We start from the raw sequence: 26,186 nt of genomic DNA on the forward strand, positions 1-26,186 counted from the left end.
ACATTACTAAATGGAAGAGATAACAGACAGAAAGTGAGTAAATAATATTTTAACTTTTTAAGATTTTCTAACGAGTTGGGTAAGAAAAAAGATTATTCATTCCTGGACAAATTTAGAAGTAATACAAAATACCCTTTATATTAACTCTTTATTTACATTTACATTTATTCTTACTGTTCTCAATGCTGACACTGCAAGGGGAATCCAGTCGGTCGGAAATGTCTTGGCAAGAATCTAGGCCCTTCCACGAGTTGGCAAAGGCTGATGCTGTGGCTTCTACAAGTCCTCCTGATGTTGTAAAGTCATCTACTTCCTTAGAGTTAAAATTCCCACAAAGACCTTTACATTAAAAAAGCAAAAAATGTATTGTCAAACACCTCCATACTCTTTCCTATTGAGTTATGTTGTTGGGTTTCACAAATATTTCCTGCTTGTAGACTAACTAGACCAACTATATGTACAATATATGGGCTACAAAACGATTGTGGTTCTATCCTGGTGCAAGTTTACCTCATAGCCCCATTTTCCAAACAGGAGAGGTCATCCCTGATTTCCCCCTACCCATTGTAAAACAGAGGGGTCATACAGTACCATTAGACCAATTCAGTACACTTAAGTGGGACAAATTTGTGAAAACAAAAGAATTACAGCAACACACTGCTAGCATTAAGATATATGTGTAGTGATATGATAATAATATAACACTTTTTTCATTGAAACACTGGTTGTAAGAACCCGAAGAGTTAATCTGCTATAGAAAGTTTTTTGTTTATCTTGGTTGCTAGGACTACGCCTCTGTGCTTCTGTGTGTGGTTCAGTTGCTACCTATCAGAGTCCTCCTGCTAGATGCCTTTCCCATCCAGGCTTTGCCTGTGAAAGTACTTGTAACCTAACTAGCAACCTTTGTATTATTATTGTCTATCTGATTCTAATACTTTTGGCTTGGCTTTTGACTACTCTTTGGATCTGTTATTTTACTCCGTTCCCTCCTGGATTTTGACTCGGCTTGTTGACTTTGCATTCAGTGTGTGTGTGTGTGTGTTTAGGTTATTTTCTTTTTGTGTGCCTCCAGCTGTTCCCACCCTTTGTCAGTTTTTGTAGTTTATTATTTTGACAACTGATTCCCATCACTTATATAGGAAACTACCGGCACCATGATTGTGGACCCGCTGCCTAGGGCGTGTAGGCAAATAGGCAGGGACAGAGGAAGTGGGCGAGTTCAGGGCTGCACTCTATCCCTGCCCTACGTGACACCAGTATAGAGAACAATAAAGGTTCTTAGCTTACCATTTGGCTAAATAGTGTGTACCATCCCACCATGATAAGGTGACCTCATTTGGGATGGGCCCAACACTTTAGATATACCTCTCTGGGGCTAGCACTAAGCCTACAATTTCTGGGCATATAAGATACAGCTATTCCCTACTTAAAAACACCTAGGGGAATGGGTGGAGTGCACGAACCAAGATGGAGGCAGCCACTTCCTTCAAAAATTTAGCATAAAAAGCACATCCTACACAACTATTATACAGGCTTGAAAATGGCTCCATAGGAGCAGAAACGTTGCCATATTGAGATATGTGTGAATAAAACTTTTTTTTATTGGAGTGCTGCGCCATTGGAATTTTTTGTCTAAAGAAGGCCCTGATCAGGTTTGGACGCTGGCACCCATTTTTTTTGGGGGGACTGAGCTGTGCTGCAACTACTTATTATATCTATCTATCTATATATACATATCAAGTTCAAGCTGCTGTGGCTGAACTACAAGTACAAATAAAAGAATTACAGCAGCACACTGCTAGTGCTAAGATATATGTGCAATATACCACATTTTTCACTGCAATACTACTATAGAGAAAATTAGAGAACAAACTAGACCTTTGTCACCTCTCATAACTTGTAGAAGCTGTTGTGGCTTTATTTATGGTACCATGGCACTCACACATATAGAGAACAAAGCCAAAGTAGAAAGCTCCATACATTGTGTATTGGTTGGGCATCATTATTCCAGCTCAGCTCTATTCCCTTACAAATAAGTAGGAGCATTCGCTCTGTGTCTGCTTCTGGCTCTGTTATCTGTATATATGGACACCATAGCTCTGGAAAACATCTGATCGTGTCCCCCCCCCCCCCCCCACCGATCTTATATTGATAAACGTATTCTATTTTAATTCATGGATATTTAACCTGGAAAACCCCTGTAAACAACAGGGCAATGTTGACTCCTTTTGTCTTATCAGCACTTGAATTCCTTTATTAATGGGGTGTTTTATACAGCCCCAAAGACCCTCTTGTCTATTTTACTTATAATCTAACTGACCTTGTAGTGGTTTTCTGGAAGTTTTCTCCGTGGTGATGTACAGCTGCATTTTTGGTAATAGTTGAATTTGCATTTGGAGGCCATGGATAGTTTGAACAATAATATGGTGTTTAGATGGCTGCAGTATTGAAAAATTGTCTGTGGGGGGGAAACAAAAAATCTGCATAATTACCTTATTTATTTTATGTACAGTGTACTTTATTGAGGTCATCTGTATATGCTTCTCAAAGGGGTACTCCAGTGGCCAGCGTTCGGAACTAAATGTTCTGAACGCTGTTTTCGTGCTGCGGGGATCGGCAACGCCCCTCGTGACATCGCGCCCGTGCCCCCTCAATGCAAGTCTCAATCCTGTCATCTGGCATGAAGTGAAGCTCGCTCCGTGCACCGGATGTCTCCGCAGCCGAGATCGCGGGGGTCCCCAGCGGTGGGACCTCCGCAATCAGACATCTTACCCGCTATCATTTGAATAGGGGATAAGGTGCCTGGGGGCAGAGTACCCATTTAAGGCACCATACACTACTTGTTGTATATACTGTATATGTAAATATCACATTCTCTTGGAGACTTTACCTGTGAAATGCGGCAGCGTAACTTTAAGGTTATTCAGGAAAACTGTTCCATCCGCTCTGAACATCACAACCTGCAGGATTTAATAATGTAGGTCTAGAATATTTATATCTGTTGTAGTCTTTGACATATTCTAAATCATGGGATTTTATCATGTAAGACTTTTAAAGGGTCATATAAAAAAGTTGAACAAAGAAAAACCTGAATTTCCCCTAATTTTGTTCTTTATACCTAAAGAGACTTTAGGCACCATGGCAATGAGGTCTGTATATTTACATAGGTCTTTGTCTATATGACTATACATGTACATAGAACCTTTGGATAACTTATGAAAACAAATATTCCCACCCACCGCACCTACGAGCTAGAGAACATATTACAATGCTCAACTTAACCCCATTCATTTTGATCCCTTTAGTACAAGACATATGAAGTATCTCAAGCAATTTTCTATCATCTTAGATCTGCACAGAATATGATTTGTTGATGCCATATTCTTCTCAGCACTTGTATACTCACACTTTTCTGGTTGTCTGTGACTAATGTAACAGAACTGAGACAAGTCTCTTTCCCTGAGGACCTGCAGGGTACTAGATTGCCCAGGATAAGATTTGTTCTATTTTCCTACGGGGTAAAGAACAAATTGGAGACATAAATAATGTGTGAATTAAATGTACGTTACAGTATATACAATTTAGGTGAAACTAGAAGTAGAAATGAAAGTCCATCCTTGTTCTTCATAGAGTCTAATTATACATACAGATTTGATGCGCTGGATTTGAAGCAGTGTTCAGTCTTTTAGTTTACATTGAAATCTGCAGCATAAAATCCTGGGCATATTTGATGCGCAGGATTTTGCATACTGTACATTTGGGTACATTCACACGTACAGGATCTGCTGCATATTTTGTGTACCTCAAAGGGCAGCAAAATCAGCTGAAGAAAATAAGCAGCAAAAATATGCAGCAGATCCTGTACGTGTGAACGTACCCTAAAAAGCTGAATTATGGCTTCAGCAAATTAAGGTTATTTAATCTATAAATTATATAAACAATAGTCCATAATGGATAACTCTGGCTTATAAACAGGAGATGGGTCGCATATGTTCAAGCCACATCTGGTACCTTTACCTAAAGTCCTAAGAAAAGCAGCATTTATAGAGCTGCAGTTGCATTGAAATACCATTGAAATACCAGGTATATTAAATCAAGCAGACAGCAATATAATTTCTAGAAATATTGCAGTGATCAGAGTGATCCTAAAGAGGTCAGTGACTGTAAACTACCGTATGTATGAGGAGCTCTACAGAAGGACTGTGCACATTGTGACACACATACACATGTAAACGCAGTAAAATGATGTGCTTTGCCAAAAAGCTCTATCTTGGTCTCATCTATCCACAAGACATTTCCAAGAAGGAATTGGGCTTGCTCAGGTTCATTTTGGCAAAATGTAGTCTTGATTTTTTATGTCTCTGTGTCAGCAGTGGGGTCCTCCTGGGTCTCCTGCCATAGTGTTTCATTTCATTTAAATGTCGACGGATATTTCGTGCTGACACTAATGCTCCCTGAGCCTGCAGGACAGCTTGAATATCTTTGGAACTTGTTTGGGGCTGCTTATCCACCATCCGGACTATCCTGCCTTGACACCTTTCATCAATTTTTCTCTTCCGTCCACGCCCAGGGAGATTAGCTACAGTGCCATGGGTTGCAAACTTCTTCATAATGTTTCGCACTGTGGACAAAGGCAAATCTAGATCTCTGGAGATGGACTTGTAACCTTGAGATTGTTGATATTTTTCCACAGTTTTGGTTCTCAAGTCCTCAGACAGTTCTCTTCTCCTCTGTTTGCTGTCCATGCTTAGTGTGGCACCCACAGACACAATGTAAAGACTAAGTGAACTTCTCTCCTGTTTATCTGCTTTCAGATGTGATTTTTATATTGCCCACACCTGTTACTTTCCCCAGGTGAGTTTAAAGGAACATCACATGCTTGAAACAAACTTATTTATCCACAATTTTGAAAGTGTGCCAATAATTTTGTCCAGACCATTTTTGGAGGTTGGTCTGACATTATGTCCAATTTGCTTTTTTTTCCTCCCTTTTTTGGTTTAGTTCCAATACACAAAAAGGGAATAAACATGTGTATAGCAAAACATGTGTTACTGCAATCCTTTTCTGTGAGAAATACCTTATTTTCTTGAAAAATTTCAGGGGTGCCAACATTTATGGCCATGACTGTAGAAGTAATTTAATCTGTATATCTTTCTAGCACCTGTTGATTCAAAAAAAATTTGTTTTCACCGGAGTATCCCTTTAACTGAAAGGTTTCTTGTGACCTATTTTCCTACAGGAAATCATGTATTCTATGATTTTAAAAATAAATGATGTTTTACCATAGCCTATCAAAGCAATTTTACTGAGTAGCTTCAAGGTGCTTATAGACATGGCTGATAACTTATTTATTTAAATGCTTTGTTTATCTGTGTATTTCAGTTTTTAATCAGTTATCAGTATCGTTTAGCTAGTACTAGCCAGTAACAAACAATTTATGATATAACCCATATATAAGATTAAAAAAACAAAAATACAACAGTGCCATGAAGTGACTAGTCTACACCTTGCCTTTAACAGCACATAGTTACAGTTCCCATGAAAAGTATACGTCTTCCCATCAAAAGTGGTAAAATGGGCTCCCCCTTCAATGGAGCAAACTTTAGGGCAGGGGAGATCTGTGCAATTCCATCTTCCAGCAACACAGCGACTGTAATAAATAAAAAAAAATGTTAAGATATATTAAACATACACAATTGCAAGTGATTCTCCAACATGTCAGTCAAAGACCAATGACCATTATAGAGGGGTTTCAGTTTTATGTAAATTAAAATTAGTCATTGTATAGTATTGAAGTTATACAGATTTATACAATTTTGTAATACAATGTGTGTTTATAATTCACCAAGATCTATGCTTGCTGCCAGTGTTCTCCAAACAGTGTGCCTCCAGCTGTTGCAAAACTGCAACTTGCTTGTGAACAGCTTTACATCTGCCCGTCCGCCTCATTATTTTGCTAATGAAGGTCGCAGGTGTGTACAGAGAGCAGAGCGCTTACCCGTGACATTCATTAGCATATCCATGAAGTGGGTGGGGCTAAGAGAGAGTATGGAGGAGACAGGGGAGCTGAGTGAGCCAGCTCCCCGCCTCCAGTGTGCACTGGATAGCAATGCATATTAGTGACCTCTTTGTTAAGCTGTTTACCTGCATTATAACCCAGTATATTGGCTTTAGTGTGGGTGAACTGGTTGTCAGATTCTCTTGAAGCCATATTAGAACTCATGTTCTACTTGATTTATTATGTATACTGTTAATTTAATAATATAATGACAATGTCAGTTATAAAGGACATGTAAATGTACATGCAATGTTTTCATATCTTACCATTTATCACAATCCTTTTTAATTGATTCTCCAGGAGCATAGAGTTTTCCTTGGTGTTTGCAATGGCACTTGGTAACTGGTATGCAGCCCCTGTCAGTGTAGTCATCTAGCACCGTACCTAAGGTGATTTACATTAAAGTAACTTACAATCATATTAAAGGAATTCTAATCTGTTATCATGTCCTGCTTCATAAAGGGATATTCCAGCATTTACACAAAAAAAAATCATTTGTTCCTGGGACAGAGCAAAAAAATAGAAAGAAAGCAATACTTACCTACCACAGGTCCCCACAGTTCCTGCCACCTTCCTGCTTCTAAACCAAGAGCTTGATGAAGGACCTGCCCTTTGATCCAATCAGTGGCTGCAGCGGTGTCCTGTATCCACCAGTAATTGGCTGAGCTGGCAGGTCCTGCACTGAGCTCTCGTCTTAGAAGCACAAAGAAGGCAGATGACTGGGGGTAAAGGAAGGAGTTAAGGAGCTCTAGGCCATGCTGAGAGCCATAAAGCAGTATTATCTAATATAGTGAAAAAATGATCCATGTTATTACACAAAAGATCTATTTCTAAAGCGTAGCGTTCTGAGTGATTGTAGTAAATGTGATCTGAACTTGGTTGTAAAACCACATGGGGGGTATTCATATTACATTTTTGCCTCCTTTTAATTTATTCACAAAAACAATTGTTCCAATTAGAAGTCTTGATAGATGCATAACCGTGACATCCATAACGTTTAGACTAATATACGGTAGGATACATTTAAGGCTAGGTCTACTCATCGCCATCGACCATGACAGACATTGCATGGTCAAAGCTCGCAGAATTGTGCTGTATCACAGCTAAAAAAAAATGCTATACTTATCTCGCAGGGTTCATTTCTGTGAAATCGGTCAACCTGTTGCGGCAAAATTGCAGTGTTGCCCTAGCCTTACAGATACTTGGTAAGTATGTAGTTGCAATGATAGCCTTACACTGTTCAGCGTCCATACAGAATCACAAGAAGCTGTGATAAGCTCATGACATATCTATTCAATGGATGCCTGTGATGTGCATCATATGTTGTTATATGTCGCTGGAAGGTTGATATGGTATCCATTTAATGGATATGTCCTTTTACAAGAGCACAATGGGTGTAATAGTGTAGTCGGCTTGTGTAGTCTGAGAAGCCCTAACATAATGTTACTAATATATAGTAGGGTTCAAGTTAAATGGGGTAACTTAGATACACTACTTTTGTAAATTGTTATGGCGACACACTATGACCCACCATCAGGACAGAAGCAGCCATCCATGTAATGCTCCTCACACAGGCTGTGTATCTCTTGGTGGGAACAGGAGTTCTTGCAAGGGGAGGCACTTTCTTGATAAACCATATTAGCTGGACATTGTTTAGCTGGAAAATACACAAGGTTATTAAATTATTCAAATTCAACTTCAACTACTACATTCTAGTCTAGAATAAATAAAAGCAGACCAGACTGCAGACATAACAATTGTGGAAGGTTTGTATGACTGGAGTTTGAATGGAGGAGACACAACGTTATTTGGGGTTGTGCACGGAGCGTACTAAGGCTAGCGTTGGACAACCCGGGAATTGTTTTCCGGTGGAATGCACTGGAGCACGAGTACCATCCTAGCTGTTACCTGCATTTCTCTTCATCTGTTTTCATGATCATTTAGATGTACCAAGTGTTGTCAGTTTATCTCAATTTTATCTAATTTGAATACTTACGACAAAATTTAGAGCTTCTCCAGTTTCCTGGGCGTCCTCCAGCATGAGAGCATTGTCTGGAATACTCTGTTATGGTACTACACAGGCAGAAGGAGTCTTGAGAGTGATCACAGGAACACATGTCTATCATACAAGCCTTGATGTAAGGTTCCAGTTTCAGAAATGTCATACAGTCAGAGAATGCAGCATGGCCTAGATGTTCTTCACAAGCAGAGCGCTGAAGAGAAGACAATAAAAACACTAACAATTTAAAAAGAAAACAAAAATCTGTAACGTAAGAAAGATGTGCATATGATGCAGTCAACTAGTCTCAAATATGGAAATTAATAAATTTATAAAGCAACACATTTTGTATTGAAAAAGCATTCTTGTTCTTAAAAGAATTTTATAAATGACAAATAGAAAACCAAAGAGGGAGGGGACTGCATTAATCCATTAATGCCAGGGTCAGTGTTTTTGTTTAAAAGTCCCATACAAGCCTATGGGAAATATATGTTACTGCATAACTTCCAAACGGCTGGCGATATTTCGATAATACTTGGTCACATGTTACTTATATGTCCACTTAAAATATAGGATAGTTAATTTAACCCTTAACTACTCCCATTTGTGAGGGTAAGGGCTTTTGTTTAAAGTCCCATGCAAATCAATGGGAAATGTATGTTCTCACATAACTTCTGTACGGCTGGAGATATTTCAATACCTGGTACACATATTACGGGTCGGAATATGAGGACGGGATGGGAGGTCGAGTTAGGAGGTCAGGATATGAGGACAGGATAGGAGGTGGAGATAGGAGGTCGGGATAGGAGGACGGGATATGAGGACGGGATAGGAGGTTGAGATAGGACGGGATAGGAGGACGCGATAGGAGGACGGGATAGGAGGACTTAATAGATGGTCGGGATAGGAGGATGGGATAGGAGGTCGAGATAGGAGGACGGGATAGGAGGTCGGGATAGGAGGACGGGATAGAAGGTCGGGATAGGAAGTCGAGCTAGGAGGATGGGATATGGAGTTGGGATATGACAACAATATATGGGGATGGTATATGAAGTCAAAAGCTTCCTCCTTTGTTGATTTTCCTCCCGTAGAAGGATGAGGAAGGAAAAACCTGGCAATGCCAGGTACTCAGCTAGTATTATAATTATTGTAATATTTATTATCCATCAATGACAGATGAGAGAGACAGTTCCTATCTGTATAGAAGGTGGATCCGCATAATTTCAGAGTTCCTAGGTTTTCTTCGATGATGCTGATACACCTTAAATTTCTATCCAGTCAGGAGTCTAATATTGTTCTCATAGGTAGAAGGTAGTAGCATAATTTAATGGGAAATGGCATGCTGGAAGTGAAGAAGCTGAGGAGGCAACATAAATCTACTAACAGCCTCCCCTTAGACAGGCTTTTTAGAAAAAGAAAAAAAAACATTGATGGCCTATCTGCTGCCTATGCCATCAAATCACTGATTTTATTTAGAAAAAAAAATGGGGGTGGGGGGTAACTATGCTAGATCAGTCTTGGTCAAAGGGTTTAAATCCACTTAAATCCACCAAGATTAATTTGACCAGCTCTTATATCATCTCTCCCCAACCACTAAAGGATACAGCACCCCCCCCCCCCCCCCCATAAGTTGTAAGGCCACCATACTTATTAGATAGCTGGCAGCAGCAGGTTTAGCTTAGACTATATAGGCTATAGGCACCTTAAGTACATTCATTTTTGTTCACATACTCACATATTTAGAACAGTTTTCTGGGTTGATGACTTCAGTTTCCTCTGTGTCTAAACACACTTCATTTGGATCATTTACATTCTGCTGATTTCCAAATGTAATAGGGCTGAAAGTTCTATCTGTAGGTGAAATATTAACATTAGAAAAGATAGATAAGTAGGTAGATATTACTGTTATTATACATAAACTCAAGGAAAGGCATAATATAGAATTTCAATTTTTCTTGCACATAAGAAACCACCAACGCTAATAAAGACCATATAGGAGATCCAGTCCATGTAACCCAATGCTTACTAACAATAATTTGCGACAACATTTTTTTTTAAAAAAAGGAGAAAATGGCGTAGCCATCTTTGAAAGGGGGCGTAGCCACCAAAAGGAGCGTGTCCCCAACATTTTCACAAAAATTCTACATATTTACTAAGGTTTTCACAGAAAATGTGGTGGATTTCAGCTGAGGAAAACCAGACAGATCAGAGCATGTGTAAAAAAGTAGGGAAAAGTGCAAAATGTAGGGAAACCTTAGTAAATACCGTGGGGAAAAAATTGTAGGGAATTATAACCCACAAAGAAACCTACACAACACTCTTAGTAAATCAGGGCCAATATGTTTCACCATTGTTACATTCCAGAACATGTGCAGTAACAAAAATTGCAATTGCAGATTAGAATTTTGTTCCACACTACTTACCCTCGAACAGGAATTCACTATTTTTAGGGTCCCCATTATAATCCCCACAGAGGCCACATGTATGATTGTTGAACCTTGGGTCCAACTCCAACTGATGAAAAAGACACAGGGTTACTATTAATATTCCAACTATTTGCTTCTGTAAAACAACTTTATACGTGAATGTCTTAAAAGAATTGGTGAACAGTTGGAAAGCAAATTCATTGTGAATCTTTTCTAGCTGTTTTCATAGACATAGGGGGCAAAAGTAGTAGTTCTTTCGCATCCATGTTGCTTGAAACCCAGATTAAAGGGGTACTCCGGTGGAAAACATTTATTTTTTATTAACTGGTGCCAGAAAGTTAAACAGATTTGTAAATTACTTCTATTAAAAAAATCTTAATCCTTCCAGTACTTATCAGCTGCTGTAAACTACAGAAGTTCTTTTCTTTTTGAATTTATTTTCTGTCTGTCTTCGGTGCTCTCTGCTGACACCTCTGTCCATGTCAGGAACTGTCCAGAGCAAGAACAATTCCCCATAGCAAACCTATGCTGCTCTGGACAGTTCCTGACATGGACAGAGGTGTCAGCAGAGCACTGTGGCCAGACAGAAAGGAAATTCAAACAGAAATGAACATCCTGTGTATTATATAACAGCTGATAAGTACTGGAAGGGTTAAGATTTTTTAATAGAAGTAATCTACAAATCTGTTTAACTTTCTGGCACCAGTTGATTAATAAATAAAAAAAATGATAATTCCACCCGAGTACCCCTTTAAGCATGGCAACCCTGGAGCCTAAAGGTACATTTGTTGCTACATTGAAGTCCAAAACTTCTGTCTGTATCAGGAAATGTGCACATTTTCTCATAGATTCTTCGTTCTTATATATATTATTATACAGTCGCCGGGCATTGAAGCCAACCAGCTAGTACCTAATAATAATAGCTCACCATGACAGCATCTTCTCTATTCCACATGAGGGTCAGGCCTGCCTTTGCGTACATCTTAAAATAGGCATCGTTCTCATGAATAAGAATTCCAAAGCTGTAATAAGGTGTCTTGATGCTGAAAAACAACCATTGATTGACCTGTGAATTCTGGATGTCTTATGTATAAGCTTTCCTGTAAATATTCAGATCTCTGTGTAATAGACAACTAAAATGTGACTCAATCTCCAGCTAATGTATATATTATTAACTTATAAATTATTTTAATCATGTGACCCTCTTAGAAAAAAATCGCTCAAAAGAAGGTAACTGGTATAAGTTAGGAAGACTTTAAGCAACATTTCTGCCTCCAACAAGACAGTTCAGTGTATTGCGTGCATAAAGGTTATGGTCAATATTGTTTTAGAGAGTTATGGCTGACACTGGAGAAATGAAGATGTGCGCTGCTATGTGGCAATCTGCCTTGTAACATCATACATCAATGTCTAAAAATGGATAAAGTGTAGCTACTTTTTCTCTGTGGTAGTATATTTTATGGGATGAAGTCAGATGGGTCTAGTATCACAGAGCATTCATATATAAAAGCGATATTAGAGAAATGTATCTAATATCAGCATGTTGGAAACAGTTAAAAAGATATATAGATATATAGTATTTGTGAGACATCCAATGTAATGTTAACTTAAAGTGCATCAGTCTGGTCTTTGGTATCTGAGGGCAATGTAGGGAAGTGTATGAGCTCAAAAATGTTAAGTTTTATAATTATTATTCAATAATTATTTTTATATACAAAGCTGTGTATATGTTGCCAGGGGTAATATAGAAAGCCTGTGTGGCCTTCTACACATAATAGTTCTTGTTTAAAGCATACCTGTTGTCACGATGCCGGCTGGCAGGTAGTGGATCCTCTGTGCCAGAGAGGGATTGGCGTGGACCGTGCTAGTGGATCGGTTCTAAGTCACTACTGGTTTTCACCAGAGCCCGCCGCAAAGCGGGATGGTCTTGCTGCGGCGGTAGTGACCAGGTCGTATCCACTAGCAACGGCTCAACCTCTCTGGCTGCTGAAGATAGGCGCGGTACAAGGGAGTAGACAGAAGCAAGGTCGGACGTAGCAGAAGGTCGGGGCAGGCAGCAAGGATCGTAGTCAGGGGCAACGGCAGGAGGTCTGGAACACAGGCTAGGAACACACAAGGAAACGCTTTCACTGGCACGATGGCAACAAGATCCGGCAAGGAAGTGCAGGGGAAGTGAGGTGATATAGGGAAGTGCACAGGTGATCAGACTAATAGGAACCACTGCGCCAATCAGCGGCGCAGTGGCCCTTTAAATCGCAAAGACCCGGCGCGCGCGCGCCCTAGGGAGCGGGGCCGCGCGCGCCGGGACAGGACCGACGGAGAGCGAGTCAGGTACGGGAGCCGGGGTGCGCATCGCGAGCGGGCGCTACCCGCATCGCGAATCGCATCCCGGCTGGAGACGGTATCGCAGCGCCCCGGGTCAGTGGACCTGACCGGAGCGCTGCAGTGAGGAGAGTGTAGCGAGCGCTCCGGGGAGGAGCGGGGACCCGGAGCGCTCGGCGTAACAGTACCCCCCCCCTTGGGTCTCCCCCTCTTCTTAGAGCCTGAGAACCTGAGGAGCAGACTTTTGTCTAGGATATTGTCCTCAGGTTCCCAGGATCTCTCTTCTGGACCACAACCCTCCCAATCCACTAAAAAAAAGGTTTTCCCTCTGACCTTTTTGGATGCCAGGATCTCTTTGACGGAGAAGATGTCCGAGGAGCCGGAAACAGGAGTGGGAGGAACAGATTTGGGAGAGAAACGGTTGATGATAAGTGGTTTAAGAAGAGAAACGTGAAAGGCATTAGGAATACGAAGAGAAGGAGGAAGAAGAAGTTTGTAAGAGACAGGATTAATCTGGCACAAAATTTTGAAAGGACCAAGATAGCGTGGTCCCAACTTGTAGCTAGGGACACGGAAGCGGACATATTTAGCGGAGAGCCATACCTTGTCTCCAGGGGAAAAAATGGGAGGAGCTCTTCTTTTCTTATCCGCGAACTTCTTCATGCGTGATGAAGCCTGTAAGAGAGAATTTTGAGTCTCTCTCCATATGATGGAAAGGTCACGAGAAATTTCATCCACAGCGGGCAGACCAGAGGGCAAGGGGGTAGGGAGGGGGGGAAGAGGGTGACGGCCGTACACCACGAAAAATGGGGATTTGGAGGAGGATTCAGAGACTCTGAAGTTATACGAGAATTCGGCCCATGGTAGAAGATCTGCCCAGTCATCCTGGCGGGAGGAAACAAAATGTCGTAAATAATCACCCAAGACCTGGTTAACTCTTTCTACTTGTCCATTGGATTGAGGATGATATGCAGAAGAAAAATTTAATTTAATCTTGAGTTGTTTACAGAGAGCTCTCCAGAATTTAGACACGAATTGGACGCCTCTATCCGAGACGATCTGCGTAGGCAACCTGTGAAGACGAAAAATGTGTACAAAAAATTGTTTAGCCAACTGAGGTGCTGAAGGAAGACCAGGAAGAGGAATGAAATGTGCCATTTTGGAGAATCGATCAACGACCACCCAAATAACAGTGTTGCCACGGGAAGGGGGTAAGTCAGTAATAAAATCCATACCAATCAGAGACCAAGGCTGTTCGGGGACAGGCAGAGGATGAAGAAAACCAGCGGGCTTCTGGCGAGGAGTCTTATCCCGGGCACAGATAGTGCAGGCTCGTACAAAGTCCACAACATCCGTCTCCAGAGTCGGCCACCAATAGAAGCGAGAGATGAGTTGCACAGATTTCTTGATGCCCGCATGACCTGCGAGATGGGAGGAGTGACCCCATTTGAGGATTCCGAGGCGTTGGCGTGGAGAAACAAAGGTCTTTCCTGGAGGAGTTTGCCTGATGGAGGCTGGAGAAGTGGAAATCAGGCAGTCAGGAGGAATGATGTGTTGCGGAGAGAGTTCAACTTCAGAAGCATCCGAGGAACGAGAGAGAGCATCGGCCCTAATGTTCTTATCGGCAGGCCGAAAGTGAATTTCAAAATTAAATCGGGCAAAGAACAGAGACCACCTGGCCTGGCGAGGATTCAGCCGTTGGGCAGACTGGAGGTAGGAGAGGTTCTTATGATCGGTGTAAATAATAACTGGAAATCTTGATCCCTCCAGCAGATGCCTCCATTCCTCAAGTGCTAATTTAATGGCTAGAAGCTCTCGATCCCCGATGGAGTAGTTCCTCTCCGCCGGAGAGAAGGTCCTAGAAAAAAAACCACAAGTAACAGCATGCCCGGAAGAATTTTTTTGTAGAAGGACAGCTCCAGCTCCCACTGAGGAGGCATCAACCTCCAATAGGAAGGGTTTAGATGGGTCAGGTCTGGAGAGCACGGGAGCCGAAGAAAAGGCAGACTTGAGCCGTTTAAAGGCGTCTTCCGCTTGAGGAGGCCAAGACTTGGGATCGGCATTTTTTTTGGTTAAAGCCACGATAGGAGCCACAACGGTAGAAAAATGTGGAATAAATTGCCTGTAATAATTGGCGAACCCCAAAAAACGTTGGATAGCACGGAGTCCGGAGGGGCGTGGCCAATCTAAGACGGCAGAGAGTTTGTCTGGATCCATTTGTAGTCCCTGGCCAGAGACCAAGTATCCTAGGAAAGGAAGAGATTGGCATTCAAACAGACATTTCTCTATTTTGGCATAGAGTTGATTGTCACGAAGTCTCTGAAGAACCATACGGACATGCTGGCGGTGTTCTTCTAGATTGGCAGAAAAAATCAGGATATCGTCCAGATATACAACAACACAGGAGTATAAGAGATCACGAAAAATTTCATTAACAAAGTCTTGGAAGACGGCAGGGGCGTTGCACAGGCCAAAGGGCATGACCAGATACTCAAAGTGTCCATCAAATTTATCCGGCAAGGATAGGCGTAGACCAGAAGCGGCCACTCGCTGCGGAGGAGGTGCAGGAGCTGGCGGAGGAGATGATTGCTGAAGCTGTGGTAGTAACTGCTGTAGCATAACGGTCAGTTGAGACAGCTGTTGGCCTTGTTGCGCTATCTGTTGTGACTGCTGGGCGACCACCGTGGTGAGGTCAGCGACAACTGGCAGAGGAACTTCAGCGGGATCCATGGCCGGATCTACTGTCACGATGCCGGCTGGCAGGTAGTGGATCCTCTGTGCCAGAGAGGGATTGGCGTGGACCGTGCTAGTGGATCGGTTCTAAGTCACTACTGGTTTTCACCAGAGCCCGCCGCAAAGCGGGATGGTCTTGCTGCGGCGGTAGTGACCAGGTCGTATCCACTAGCAACGGCTCAACCTCTCTGGCTGCTGAAGATAGGCGCGGTACAAGGGAGTAGACAGAAGCAAGGTCGGACGTAGCAGAAGGTCGGGGCAGGCAGCAAGGATCGTAGTCAGGGGCAACGGCAGGAGGTCTGGAACACAGGCTAGGAACACACAAGGAAACGCTTTCACTGGCACGATGGCAACAAGATCCGGCAAGGAAGTGCAGGGGAAGTGAGGTGATATAGGGAAGTGCACAGGTGATCAGACTAATAGGAACCACTGCGCCAATCAGCGGCGCAGTGGCCCTTTAAATCGCAAAGACCCGGCGCGCGCGCGCCCTAGGGAGCGGGGCCGCGCGCGCCGGGACAGGACCGACGGAGAGCGAGTCAGGTACGGGAGCCGGGGTGCGCATGGCGAGCGGGCGCTACCCGCATCGCGAATCGCATCCCGGCTGGAGACGGTATCGCAGCGCCCCGGGTCAGTGGACCTGACCGGAGCGCTGCAGTGAGGAGAGTGTAGCGAGCGCTCCGGGGAGGAGCGGGGACCCGGAGCGCTCGGCGTAACACCTGTCTTTTATGGTACCTTTTCAAAATAGGCTGTAACGTGTGGGTACATGAGGAGTAGCCCTCTTTGTTACCATTATATTATTTGTATTTTTATTTTGTCAGCCCTCTTCAGGTTCCATCTCTAATCATTTTTTCAGTTGCCCCTAAGATAGTGAGAGGATCTCCTATACACTGCACAAATAAAATGGGGGATCCTACTTCACCCTCTGAAGAAGTAGCAGCATGAAGAACAGTATAGAGCAGTATAGACCAATGTAAGCTGTGAATCCAGCACTGGGGTAAGATCTAATACTTGCTATAAACTGCTGTAAACTTTCTGCAGTCTGTTTGTCTGCATCTTGCTCTCTCCAACCACTCCTTCTCCCCTCTCTATATACTTTTATTGGTAGTATATAAACGCATGCCTAAGTGAGCTGAGGAGTCAATCTCCTATTTAAAGATGATCCTTTTTTTCAGCATACATGATGACTTGGACAGAAGAGGAGCTTAAAAGGACAAAAAGTATTTTACTCTGATAACCTATATTACAACATTTCCTACATTCTCTTTTACTATATATTTTTCAAGGTTTGGTGAAACAAGAAGTGACCATATAATTGAGTAAGCAAGACTCACAAGCTTTCGCTATTAGCCTGGATAGATTTTATCCCTTAAGACACCATAATGTCACAGCACTGTTAAGGTGGAATGGAGAGGCCTGAGAAGCCAAGCCCTCTCCAAATGCTGCAGCTCACGCCGATGCTGGCTATTTATCGATTTAGATCAGTGTTTCCCAAACGCGGTCCTCAAGCACCCCCAACAGGTCATGTTTTCTGGATTTCCTTAGTCTTTCACAGGTGATATAATTGTGGTGATGCCTGATTCACTGACCATAATTCTATCACCTGTGAAAGACTAAGGAAATCCAGAAAACATGACCTGTTGGGGGGTCTTGAGGACTGCGTTTGGGAAACACTGATTTAGATGTTGCTGTCAATGCCAATAAATGCATCTGGACAGGTAGAGGTCTTGCCATTGATGGGTTAACGGTCCTAGAAGCTCTGCCACAATGCAGTCATTGATTGCATGGATAAAATGTAAAAACACCCCTCTTCCATAATAACAATTCAAATCACCCCCCTTTTCCTATATTTCAAATAAAAAATAAAGACTCCAAAAAAAACTAAAATAAAAATGTGTTTTGTATTGCCATGTGCAAAAATCCTGCATGGTGAATGGCGTAACTTAATGGCATAAAAAAAAAAAAGGCATTAAGTTGTTTGACCACATCCGATTCCAGAAAAAAATTAAACCAAAAGCATTCAAAAAGTGTTCATTTTAGCATTCTATTCCCTTAGTCCTAGCTTCATAATCCTATAAATACAGGCAAAGACTTGGGGTGACATATTACCAATCTCTGCTGTTATTTCTCACCTTCAATGTACAGTACAATTCGGAGAAAATACTAATCATCACTTAAGTTTTATAGATAAGATGTTCAGATGAAAATCTAAGGATGACTTTTCTTTGAATACACGAGTACAATATGTTTTGCACGATTCCAAAATAACATCATAGTCCTAACCATCATCATCATTTCTGTGAGTAGAACAATACAGGGCTGCTATTTAGGGCGAGGAAAAAATAATCCAGATGATAAGGGGGAGACGCTAAGCATAGGGCAGTTCCAGCAACATCTCAGGTTGCCTGGAACAACAATAGTTATTTTAAGACTACAAAACCGATTAAATCATTCTTTGCCAAAAAAACATGTAATATTGCCCCATATCCAGCACCTTTATGGAGAAATTAAGACATGATGAAATCTAATATCTCAACGCTTGTAGGAATGTAGATCATAACTGAGTTCTCATGACTATACAGTAGAAAATGAGGGTATATGTTCTCAGGTAAAAAAAAATTTCCTATAGATGCAGTTTAGAATCTTATACCATTAGCCATTAATGTGTGCAGAGATCTATATCATGGCCCAATACCAATAAAACTGTTTCTTTACACTACTCAGAAAATATATTCCGCTTTAGAACCTTATTTTTCTTGAATTGTTGGCTAAAAAGGGGTACTCCAGCATATAACAAATATTGCCCTATCCACAGGATAGGGGATAAGTGTCTTATCTCCAGAACGGGGCCCCAAATGTCCCTGCTAAGATGTAAACCTCATGCATTCTCTAAGGAAGCACCAGATATAGCCAAGCGCTGTACTCATTTATCTTTGGTGCTTTCATAGAGAATGCATGAAACACGTGCCGATCCCATGCTCTATGCAACGGGGAGATTCAGGGCCCCTGTTTTATAAAAAATTATGGAGGATCCCAGAGCACAGACACCCAGATCCCTAATGTCTTCTTTTATATACTATTCTTGAATGTCACTGGTTTACTAAAGTATACATCAGGTTGACAATTACTGCATTAGGAACACCTGTTAATATGGTCCACCTTTTTGAGTTGTCAAGGCCTACGGACGATAGCGAACAAATTACAAAAGGTGACAAATATCCACCATACTCAACTTAATCCATGCCTCCTGTAGCATAATCTTAGGTTGGAACAGGAGTAGATTTAACAGCTTGTTCCAACATATTCCCAAAATATTCCATAAAATTACAGTCCAGTAAGTTAGGGGGACAAGGTAGTGTAGAAATTCATTTTTTACTCCAATCAATCCCTAGTGATCTTAAAACAATGATGTAGAGCATTGCCCTGCTGAAAGATGACACTGTGGTCCGGGAGGTCCTCCTTAAAGGAGATATCTCATGGGTAAAAATGTATCCCCTGTCCAAAGTGGGAGCTGCCATGCCCCCTCCATATATCTCTATAGGAGAGCTGTTCGGCTATCTTCGGCTCTCCCATAGAGATTTTTGGCAGTAGGTGCCAGGTAAACCGCATGGTAGAAATTTATCTTACTTCCCATGTAGTACCGTTGGGTCAGTATGTCCACTGTGGAACATTTTAGATAATATACTAAAAGTGTTACCTGACTCACACCTGTTGTATCAACCACTTGTGGCTTGTCATTGTATTATATAGTTTCAGTAATACTGGCACTACACCTTCGGGCTACAACAACTTTCCCTTGGTCGAAGACACTAAAGGCACCGCATTTACCCATGACTTGCAAATGTTGCCTTATCCTGTGTAGAGGAAAGGTCAACATATTATATAAGAGTTGATTGTGCCACAGTCACCAGTGCCAGCTGTTCTTAATGTAATGATAGATCAGTGTAAATCCATAATGCAACCCACTTTAGCCCCCATAAAAACCTTGAGAAAAACATCCTAGTATGCACAATATATGCCATATTATGGAGGGCTTCCAAAGCATATGGTGGCACACAAGATACCTAGAGGTCTGTAAGACAAAATCATGTGGTCTCTGTGTACCCTTATAAAGGCCCCTATGAATAGTTGGCATTACCATGTGCATGAATCCAATTTAGCTTAAAATGTCAGTTTGTGGTTAAAGGGTAGCTTTCATTAAAAAAAACACTGATATATATTATAGATTAATGTATGCAGAATAACTTTCCAATTGCATGTTATTAAAAAATATCCTTCTTTCTATTTAATTTTCAACTTTGAAAAAATGACCACAGAGGCATACCAGTCCTGGCCGCAAGCCCTTTTTAGAGATTCCAGACTCATGCTGGAGTCCTAAAGCTCAGACTGCAGCCGGGGACACAGACAAGCTCAGCACTGCTCCCTTCCTGTCAATCCCCTCCTGGCAGGCAAGAGCCAGCACTGGGCTCATGGCACAGCAGGGCACATTCTTGACTCTACCTTACTGCATGCCCTCATTCATTTTACTATCTGAGCTCCAATCTTTCTTCTCTCTGCACATGCAGTTGTAAACAGAGAGGAGAAGATTCATATTTAAGAAGAAGAAGCATATTTTAAATAACATGTAATTGGAAAGTTATTCTGCATACTTTAATGTATAATATATCAAAAGTTATTTTTTTATGAAAGGTACCCTTTAATCGTTTTTTTGTGAAGAAGTGGTTGAAAGACACAATTAACTGGAAATGCACACTAGAAGATGTATGGTGGAGCCCCTCTGTCTTTTGCTGTTGACTACTTAGTCATCTAACATTGATAAATTCAAGGCTTCTAATATGTAGAGAAGCTCCAAGACTTTCCAATTTAAGAAACTACGGAGTCAAAAATTTTACATCAAATAAGTGGTAAACTAAAGACATAAAAGACGTGTACATTATAAGCTTCAACTCACATGGCCCCATTCAGTACTACTAAGTTCTTTTTCATCTGAACAATAACATCTTTGATGGAGATGGTGATCTTGTCTATAAATGGGTGACCATTGGCCAGTAAACGGTGAACATGGACAGAGAAATCTTGATAGGAGTCTTGGCAATGTGAGGCCATGTTGTAGCTACAGCTGCCAGGAAACTGGTAAAAGGCACCATCAAAGGTTTTAAAATGATAGTTCCCCCAGGTGCTGCAGACGTAGTGACCATGATTCCGAATCCGACCTGTTGATAGATTAATATTAAAACAGTTTAAGCTTACTTACATAAATATAGAGGAATAATGAGACAAATCACTATATATATATATATATATATATATATATATATATATGTATGTGTGTATATATATATATATATATATATATATATATATATATATATGATATACATACATACACATTGGGACTCATTTACTAAGTGTCAGGTTTTTACTAGTGTGAAATATTGTTTCAAAATTGCAGGATTCCTCCCTATTTACTATGGGGATTCACAAATTTACAAGTCAGGAGAATTTTCTGACTTTTTCTAGGTGGAAATTTCCAGCCATTTATTCACAGGATTTTCTGTGAATTCAACAGTAAATAGGTCGGGTTGTGAAACCACGCCCCTTTTTTGAGCCGACCACCCCCTTTGTGACAGACCATGCCCCTTTTTTGGCTTTTCACAGTACAATGTTGGGGTTGTCAGATTTTCATGGCACACACTGGCGTAGACATGTTGCAGACACTCTGCGACAAAAACTGGTCGGTTTCAGCTTAGTAAATCAGGCCCATTATCTCACATAAGTGAGTCAACTCCGCACATTTTTGTTAATATTTCTTTATATTTTTCGGTGTTAAACTTTGGTGTCCCCTCAAATTAACTCTACCGACAGCCATTTCTAAACCTTGACAAAAAAAGTGAGTGCAACCCTAGGTGGAAATGTCCAAAATGGGCCCAAAGTGTCAATATTATGTGTGCTCATCGTAATTTTCCAGCACTGCCTTAAAGGGGTACTCCACCCCTAGACATCGTATCCCCGATCTAAAGGATTAGGGATAAGATGTCTGATCGCAGGGGTCCCGCCGCTGGGGACCCCCGCGATCTCTGCTGCAGCACCCCAGACATCCGGTGCACAGAGCGCACTTCGCTCCGTGGCAGATGACTGGCGATACAGGGCGGAGGCTCGTGATGTCACGGCCGCGCCCCCTCAATGCAAGTCTATGGGAGGGGGCTTAATGTCCGTCACGCCCCTCCCATAGACTTGCATTGAGGGGCGTGGCCGTGATGTCACGAGTGGGGCATGGCCCTGACGTTACGAGCCTCCGGCGCTGCACCCAATGCTTTAAACGAACGCCGGGTGCAGCAAGGAGATCACAGGGGTCCCCAGCAGTGGGACCCCCGCAATCGGACATCTTTTCCCCTAGACATCTTATCCCCTTTCCAAAGCATAGGGGATGAGTACCCCTTTAAACCTCTTGGGCATGAAGTTCACCAGGGGTTGCCACTGAAGTCTTCTTCCACTTCTCCATGATAATATTATAAAGCTGGTGGATGTTAGAGACCTTGTGCTTAGATTTACAAAAATGTGAGCAGTGTGCACACTGATGTGAGATACTATCTATACAGATGTGGACAAAAATGTTAGTACCCTTCCCTTAAAGATAGAAAAACCCACAATGCTCCATAAAATAACTTGAACCTGACAAAAGTAATAAAGATTTACTGAAAATTAACTGATGAAAATCTGACTTTGCACAAGCTTTTAGGCAGTCACTGCAACCAAACGATTTCTTGTTACTCTCAATGAGACATGTGTATAGATAGATAGATAGATATTAGATAGCTAGATATGAGATATATAGATATAAGATAGATATGAGATAGATACAAGATAGATAGATATACGATAGATATGAGATGGATAGATAGGAGATAGATAGATAGATATGAGATAGATAGATAAATACTACAGGAATCCAGGGAAGCAGCACAACCAAAGTGCATGGATGTAGGTGCCCGCTATTTAAACAGCCTTGGTCCAGGGCTCTTCAAATACAAAGAGAAATACAAATTGCCGCACTTAAAAACAATGTGTTAAAGTGAAAATGTATTCCATCCAAAGTGCAACACTCTAAACAGACGCCGGGAGCAGCAGGCAGAACGCAGGGGTTCCCAGCGATGGGACCCTCACGATCAGACATCTTATCCCCTATCCTTTGTATAAGGGATAAGATGTCTAGTGGTGGAGTACCCCTTTAAGTGAAAATCTTGGTGAGTTCCCACACTTTTCATCTCCCCACACAAATCATCTCGCTCGGCACCAAACACAGGTACCGGTATCCCACGTGTGCTGGCGTATAACCTGGAAGTGGGAGATACAAGCGGGGCCAATTGCATGAGAGGACAGGCTGCTGGCGTCGCAGCTGGATGTCAAGTATATGCGCAGGCGCACTGTGAGTGTGCGGCTGTGTTCGGCCATCTTAGATAAGGGAAAGAAGTATGGAGTTTTCAATGGAAGTCAGGGAAAGACTGTGTGGTAATTGACCTGCAAGGTAATAGTAGCTGGAGAACCACAGCAGTACCATCGCATCATAGTGTCTGCAATTTCACCTGACCACCACGGAAAACTGCAGTATGTCAGGATCCAGACATCCAACATTGGGGCAGGAGCGGCAAACAGCAATCACCATTCTCGGATCAGGAGTGCAGAAAACAACTAATGTGCAATAGAGGGGACAATGATTCTATGTCAGCAAAAAACGCATAATGGCCAAATCAATAAAGACATGTGAACAATTCCCAACAGAAGTAAAATAAATATTGTATTGGCCCCACTATGTATAAATTCCAGGACATAAACAACAATTTATTTATATATAATAAAACATATATTAAACAAGTATGGTGGTGGTGTTCTTTACTCCGTGCTGCAATCTATAAGACAAAAAAAGAAAAGTAGGCATTAGAAAATTGTAAGATACACTACCAAATTAATATACAAACACAGTAGACCATATAGGGTAATTGCAATATATATCAATTTTAGTACTTATCATAGAAAACTCTAAAATTAATGTTAAGGCCATTTGGCCATAATGACTGTAGTTCATAGATCCAGCAGAGCTCGCAATGCTTCAATAAAGCGGTGCGGTTTCCGCCTTTTTTGGGGACAGGGTCATGGTCAATTAACGTAAAACGCAAGTCTTGTTCAGTGTGCCCCTTATCAGCAAAGAGGCTGGATACAGGTAAATCTATCAGCTTTTTCCGGATGGTGTACCTGTGCTGGTTTAAACATGAACAAAAATTGAGAATTTTCCTATCCTGGGTGACGGAAAATTTGGATTTTAATAAAAACAAAACGCGAGTATTATGCTTTTAAACTTCTTTACTAAACTCAGCAGCATATAAGTAATGGAAGTATCATAGAAATTTTTTATATAAATAAAGTGTAAATAAACATCAGGATACTAGGATGCAACCTAGAATGATGATCATGGCCTCGACCAATCAGGCGACAGTACAGCAGATATCAATAACTGTCATATAGATAACTTCCTTCTTCTTTGCGAAGTAGACAGGAACAATTGGTAACAGGTAGTCGTAGAACAAGAAAAAAACAATGTGAATCGGAATGCAATAAGGAACTCCATCGATGAAAATCGTCATAACAGGAGAAGATGAAGGGATCATTGTTGAACTGAAAGAAAGAAAAACATAATTACAGGGATGGGTTCTGGGAGGGATAATACTCGCGTTTTGTTTTTATTAAAATCCAAATTTTCCGTCACCCAGGATAGGAAAATTCTCAATTTTAAGGCAAAACAAAACGCTTCGTATTATGCTAGTTCAAAGCTATTAATAAAGATTATAAACTCTAATTAGTACAATAGAGAAAGAAAATAAAATAAATTATAACAATAACATGGAAACATGTGATTCAGGTCTAAAATAGAAGGTTTTAAAGGTTGAATCAGAAGACCAATTGGCAGCTTTCAGTAAGTCCGATAAAGAAGCACCAGATTGGAAAAGTCTAGTGGAAACAGCACTTCTAGTAGAGTGGGCAGTAAATTTGGAAGTATCGACACCAGCAAGGTGTAAAGTTTGTTTAACCCATCTGGCCAGGGTAGGAGAGGATACAGGTGCATGAGGTTTGCAAAAGGATATTAATAATTGGGAATGGGAAGTATTCCTAAGAGATTCAGTTTTTTGTTCGTAAGATCTAAGGCAACGAACAACACAAAGTTTTACGTGATGCGGAAAAGAGGGGTAGAAAACAGATTGAAGATTAGTTTTGGTACGACGATAAATAGAAAAAATAACACCTTGAGGAGTAAATTGTCTATGAGATATATCAAGGGATTTGACATCAGAGACCCGTTTCACGGAGATAAGACATAGAAGGGTAGTGAGTTTGAAGGAAAGAAATTTTAAAGAGAGGGAGTCATTATCATCCCAGGATATAAACATATTGAGAACTAGATTCACGTCCCATGTGGAAGTATATTTTGGTAAAGGTGGTCTACGGAAACGAATACCTTTAAGTAGTTGACAAACAAAAGGATGTCTACCAATATGAATGGAATCGATAGGTACGTGTTTAGAGGAAATGGCAGAGCGATAAAGATTAATGGTTCTGTATGCTTTACCAGCATCAAAAGAGGCAGATAAAAAATTTAAGATGTGGTATATAGAAGCTTGTAAGGGATCCAAATGTCTTCTATCGCACCAATCAGACCAAAGTTTCCAGGCTGATCTGTAAGCAGATCTGGTACCTGGGGCCCATGCGTCAGATAGGATGTCCTGAGCCGATTTTGAAAGTTGGAGGTTAGAACTTGGTGACCCGAAATCAACCAAGCGACTAGAGTCAATTGTCCCGACAGAATCAGAGGGTCGAAGTTCCCTTGAGGATCCAGAAGAAGATTCTGAAAAGAAGGTAGAAGATGGGGAAAATCTATCAGAAGATGAAGAATTTGGGGAAACCAAGACTGGGTTGGCCATAGCGGAGTGATGAGAACCAGAGTGGATTTCTGTATTGAGGTTTGAAATAGAACCCGAGGAATGAGATTGAAGGGAGGAAAGGCGTAAAGAGTCTTCTGGGGCCAGAATTGCAGGAAGGCGTCCACACCCAAAGCTTCTGGGTCTGGGCGCCAACTGTAAAATAGAGGTAATTGAGTGTTGAGACGGGATGCAAAGAGGTCTATGTGTAATGGACCCCAAAGAGAATTGATCGATTGGAAGATTGGAAGATGAAGTTTCCAATCGCTGGAATCGGTCAAATAACGAGAATACCAATCCGCTACTGAATTGGAAATTCCGGGAAGGTATTCCGCTTTCAAGGTAATATTCTTGTCTAAACAAAAATGCCAAAATTCTTTGACAAAATCTGCAAGAACTTTTGAAGTTGTGCCTCCCAAATGATTGATGTATTGGACAGCGGAAATGTTGTCCATACGTAGAAGAATACAGCAATGGGAGGAATTCTTTGCAAAACTTTTTAAGGCAAAGAATCCTGCTAGAAGTTCCAGACAATTGATGTGAAGGAGGGACTCTGAAGGAGACCATTTGCCTCCTGTAGAAAGGGAACCGCAACGAGCGCCCCATCCGGAAAGACTCGCATCCGATTCGATGACAATGTCTGGATTCGGATGGAAAATTGCTTTTCCATTCCAAGACTCTAT

At 41.5% G+C, this 26,186-nt stretch overlaps 1 protein-coding gene across 1 annotated transcript in view; it reads right to left on the reverse strand.

Moving 5' to 3' along the window:
* The window catches only part of LOC130277504 (mucin-2-like), an 82,442-nt gene extending 58,244 nt beyond the window's left edge, over positions 1-24,198 (reverse strand). The window contains exons 1-13 of the mRNA XM_056528180.1: positions 24,030-24,198; positions 20,487-20,748; positions 11,412-11,526; positions 10,481-10,571; positions 9,793-9,908; positions 8,055-8,271; positions 7,590-7,715; positions 6,325-6,442; positions 5,497-5,650; positions 3,407-3,511; positions 2,891-2,960; positions 2,321-2,458; positions 175-339 (exon numbers count right to left, since the gene is read on the reverse strand). Of these exons, the coding sequence (XP_056384155.1) occupies positions 175-339; positions 2,321-2,458; positions 2,891-2,960; positions 3,407-3,511; positions 5,497-5,650; positions 6,325-6,442; positions 7,590-7,715; positions 8,055-8,271; positions 9,793-9,908; positions 10,481-10,571; positions 11,412-11,526; positions 20,487-20,748; positions 24,030-24,198 (1,846 nt within the window). The remainder of the gene's footprint in view (positions 1-174; positions 340-2,320; positions 2,459-2,890; positions 2,961-3,406; positions 3,512-5,496; positions 5,651-6,324; positions 6,443-7,589; positions 7,716-8,054; positions 8,272-9,792; positions 9,909-10,480; positions 10,572-11,411; positions 11,527-20,486; positions 20,749-24,029) is intronic.
* Between the last annotated feature and the right edge of the window lie 1,988 nt (positions 24,199-26,186).

The sequence above is a fragment of the Hyla sarda genome, chromosome 6 (assembly GCF_029499605.1).
Source record: "Hyla sarda isolate aHylSar1 chromosome 6, aHylSar1.hap1, whole genome shotgun sequence".
Taxonomy (NCBI): domain Eukaryota; kingdom Metazoa; phylum Chordata; class Amphibia; order Anura; family Hylidae; genus Hyla; species Hyla sarda.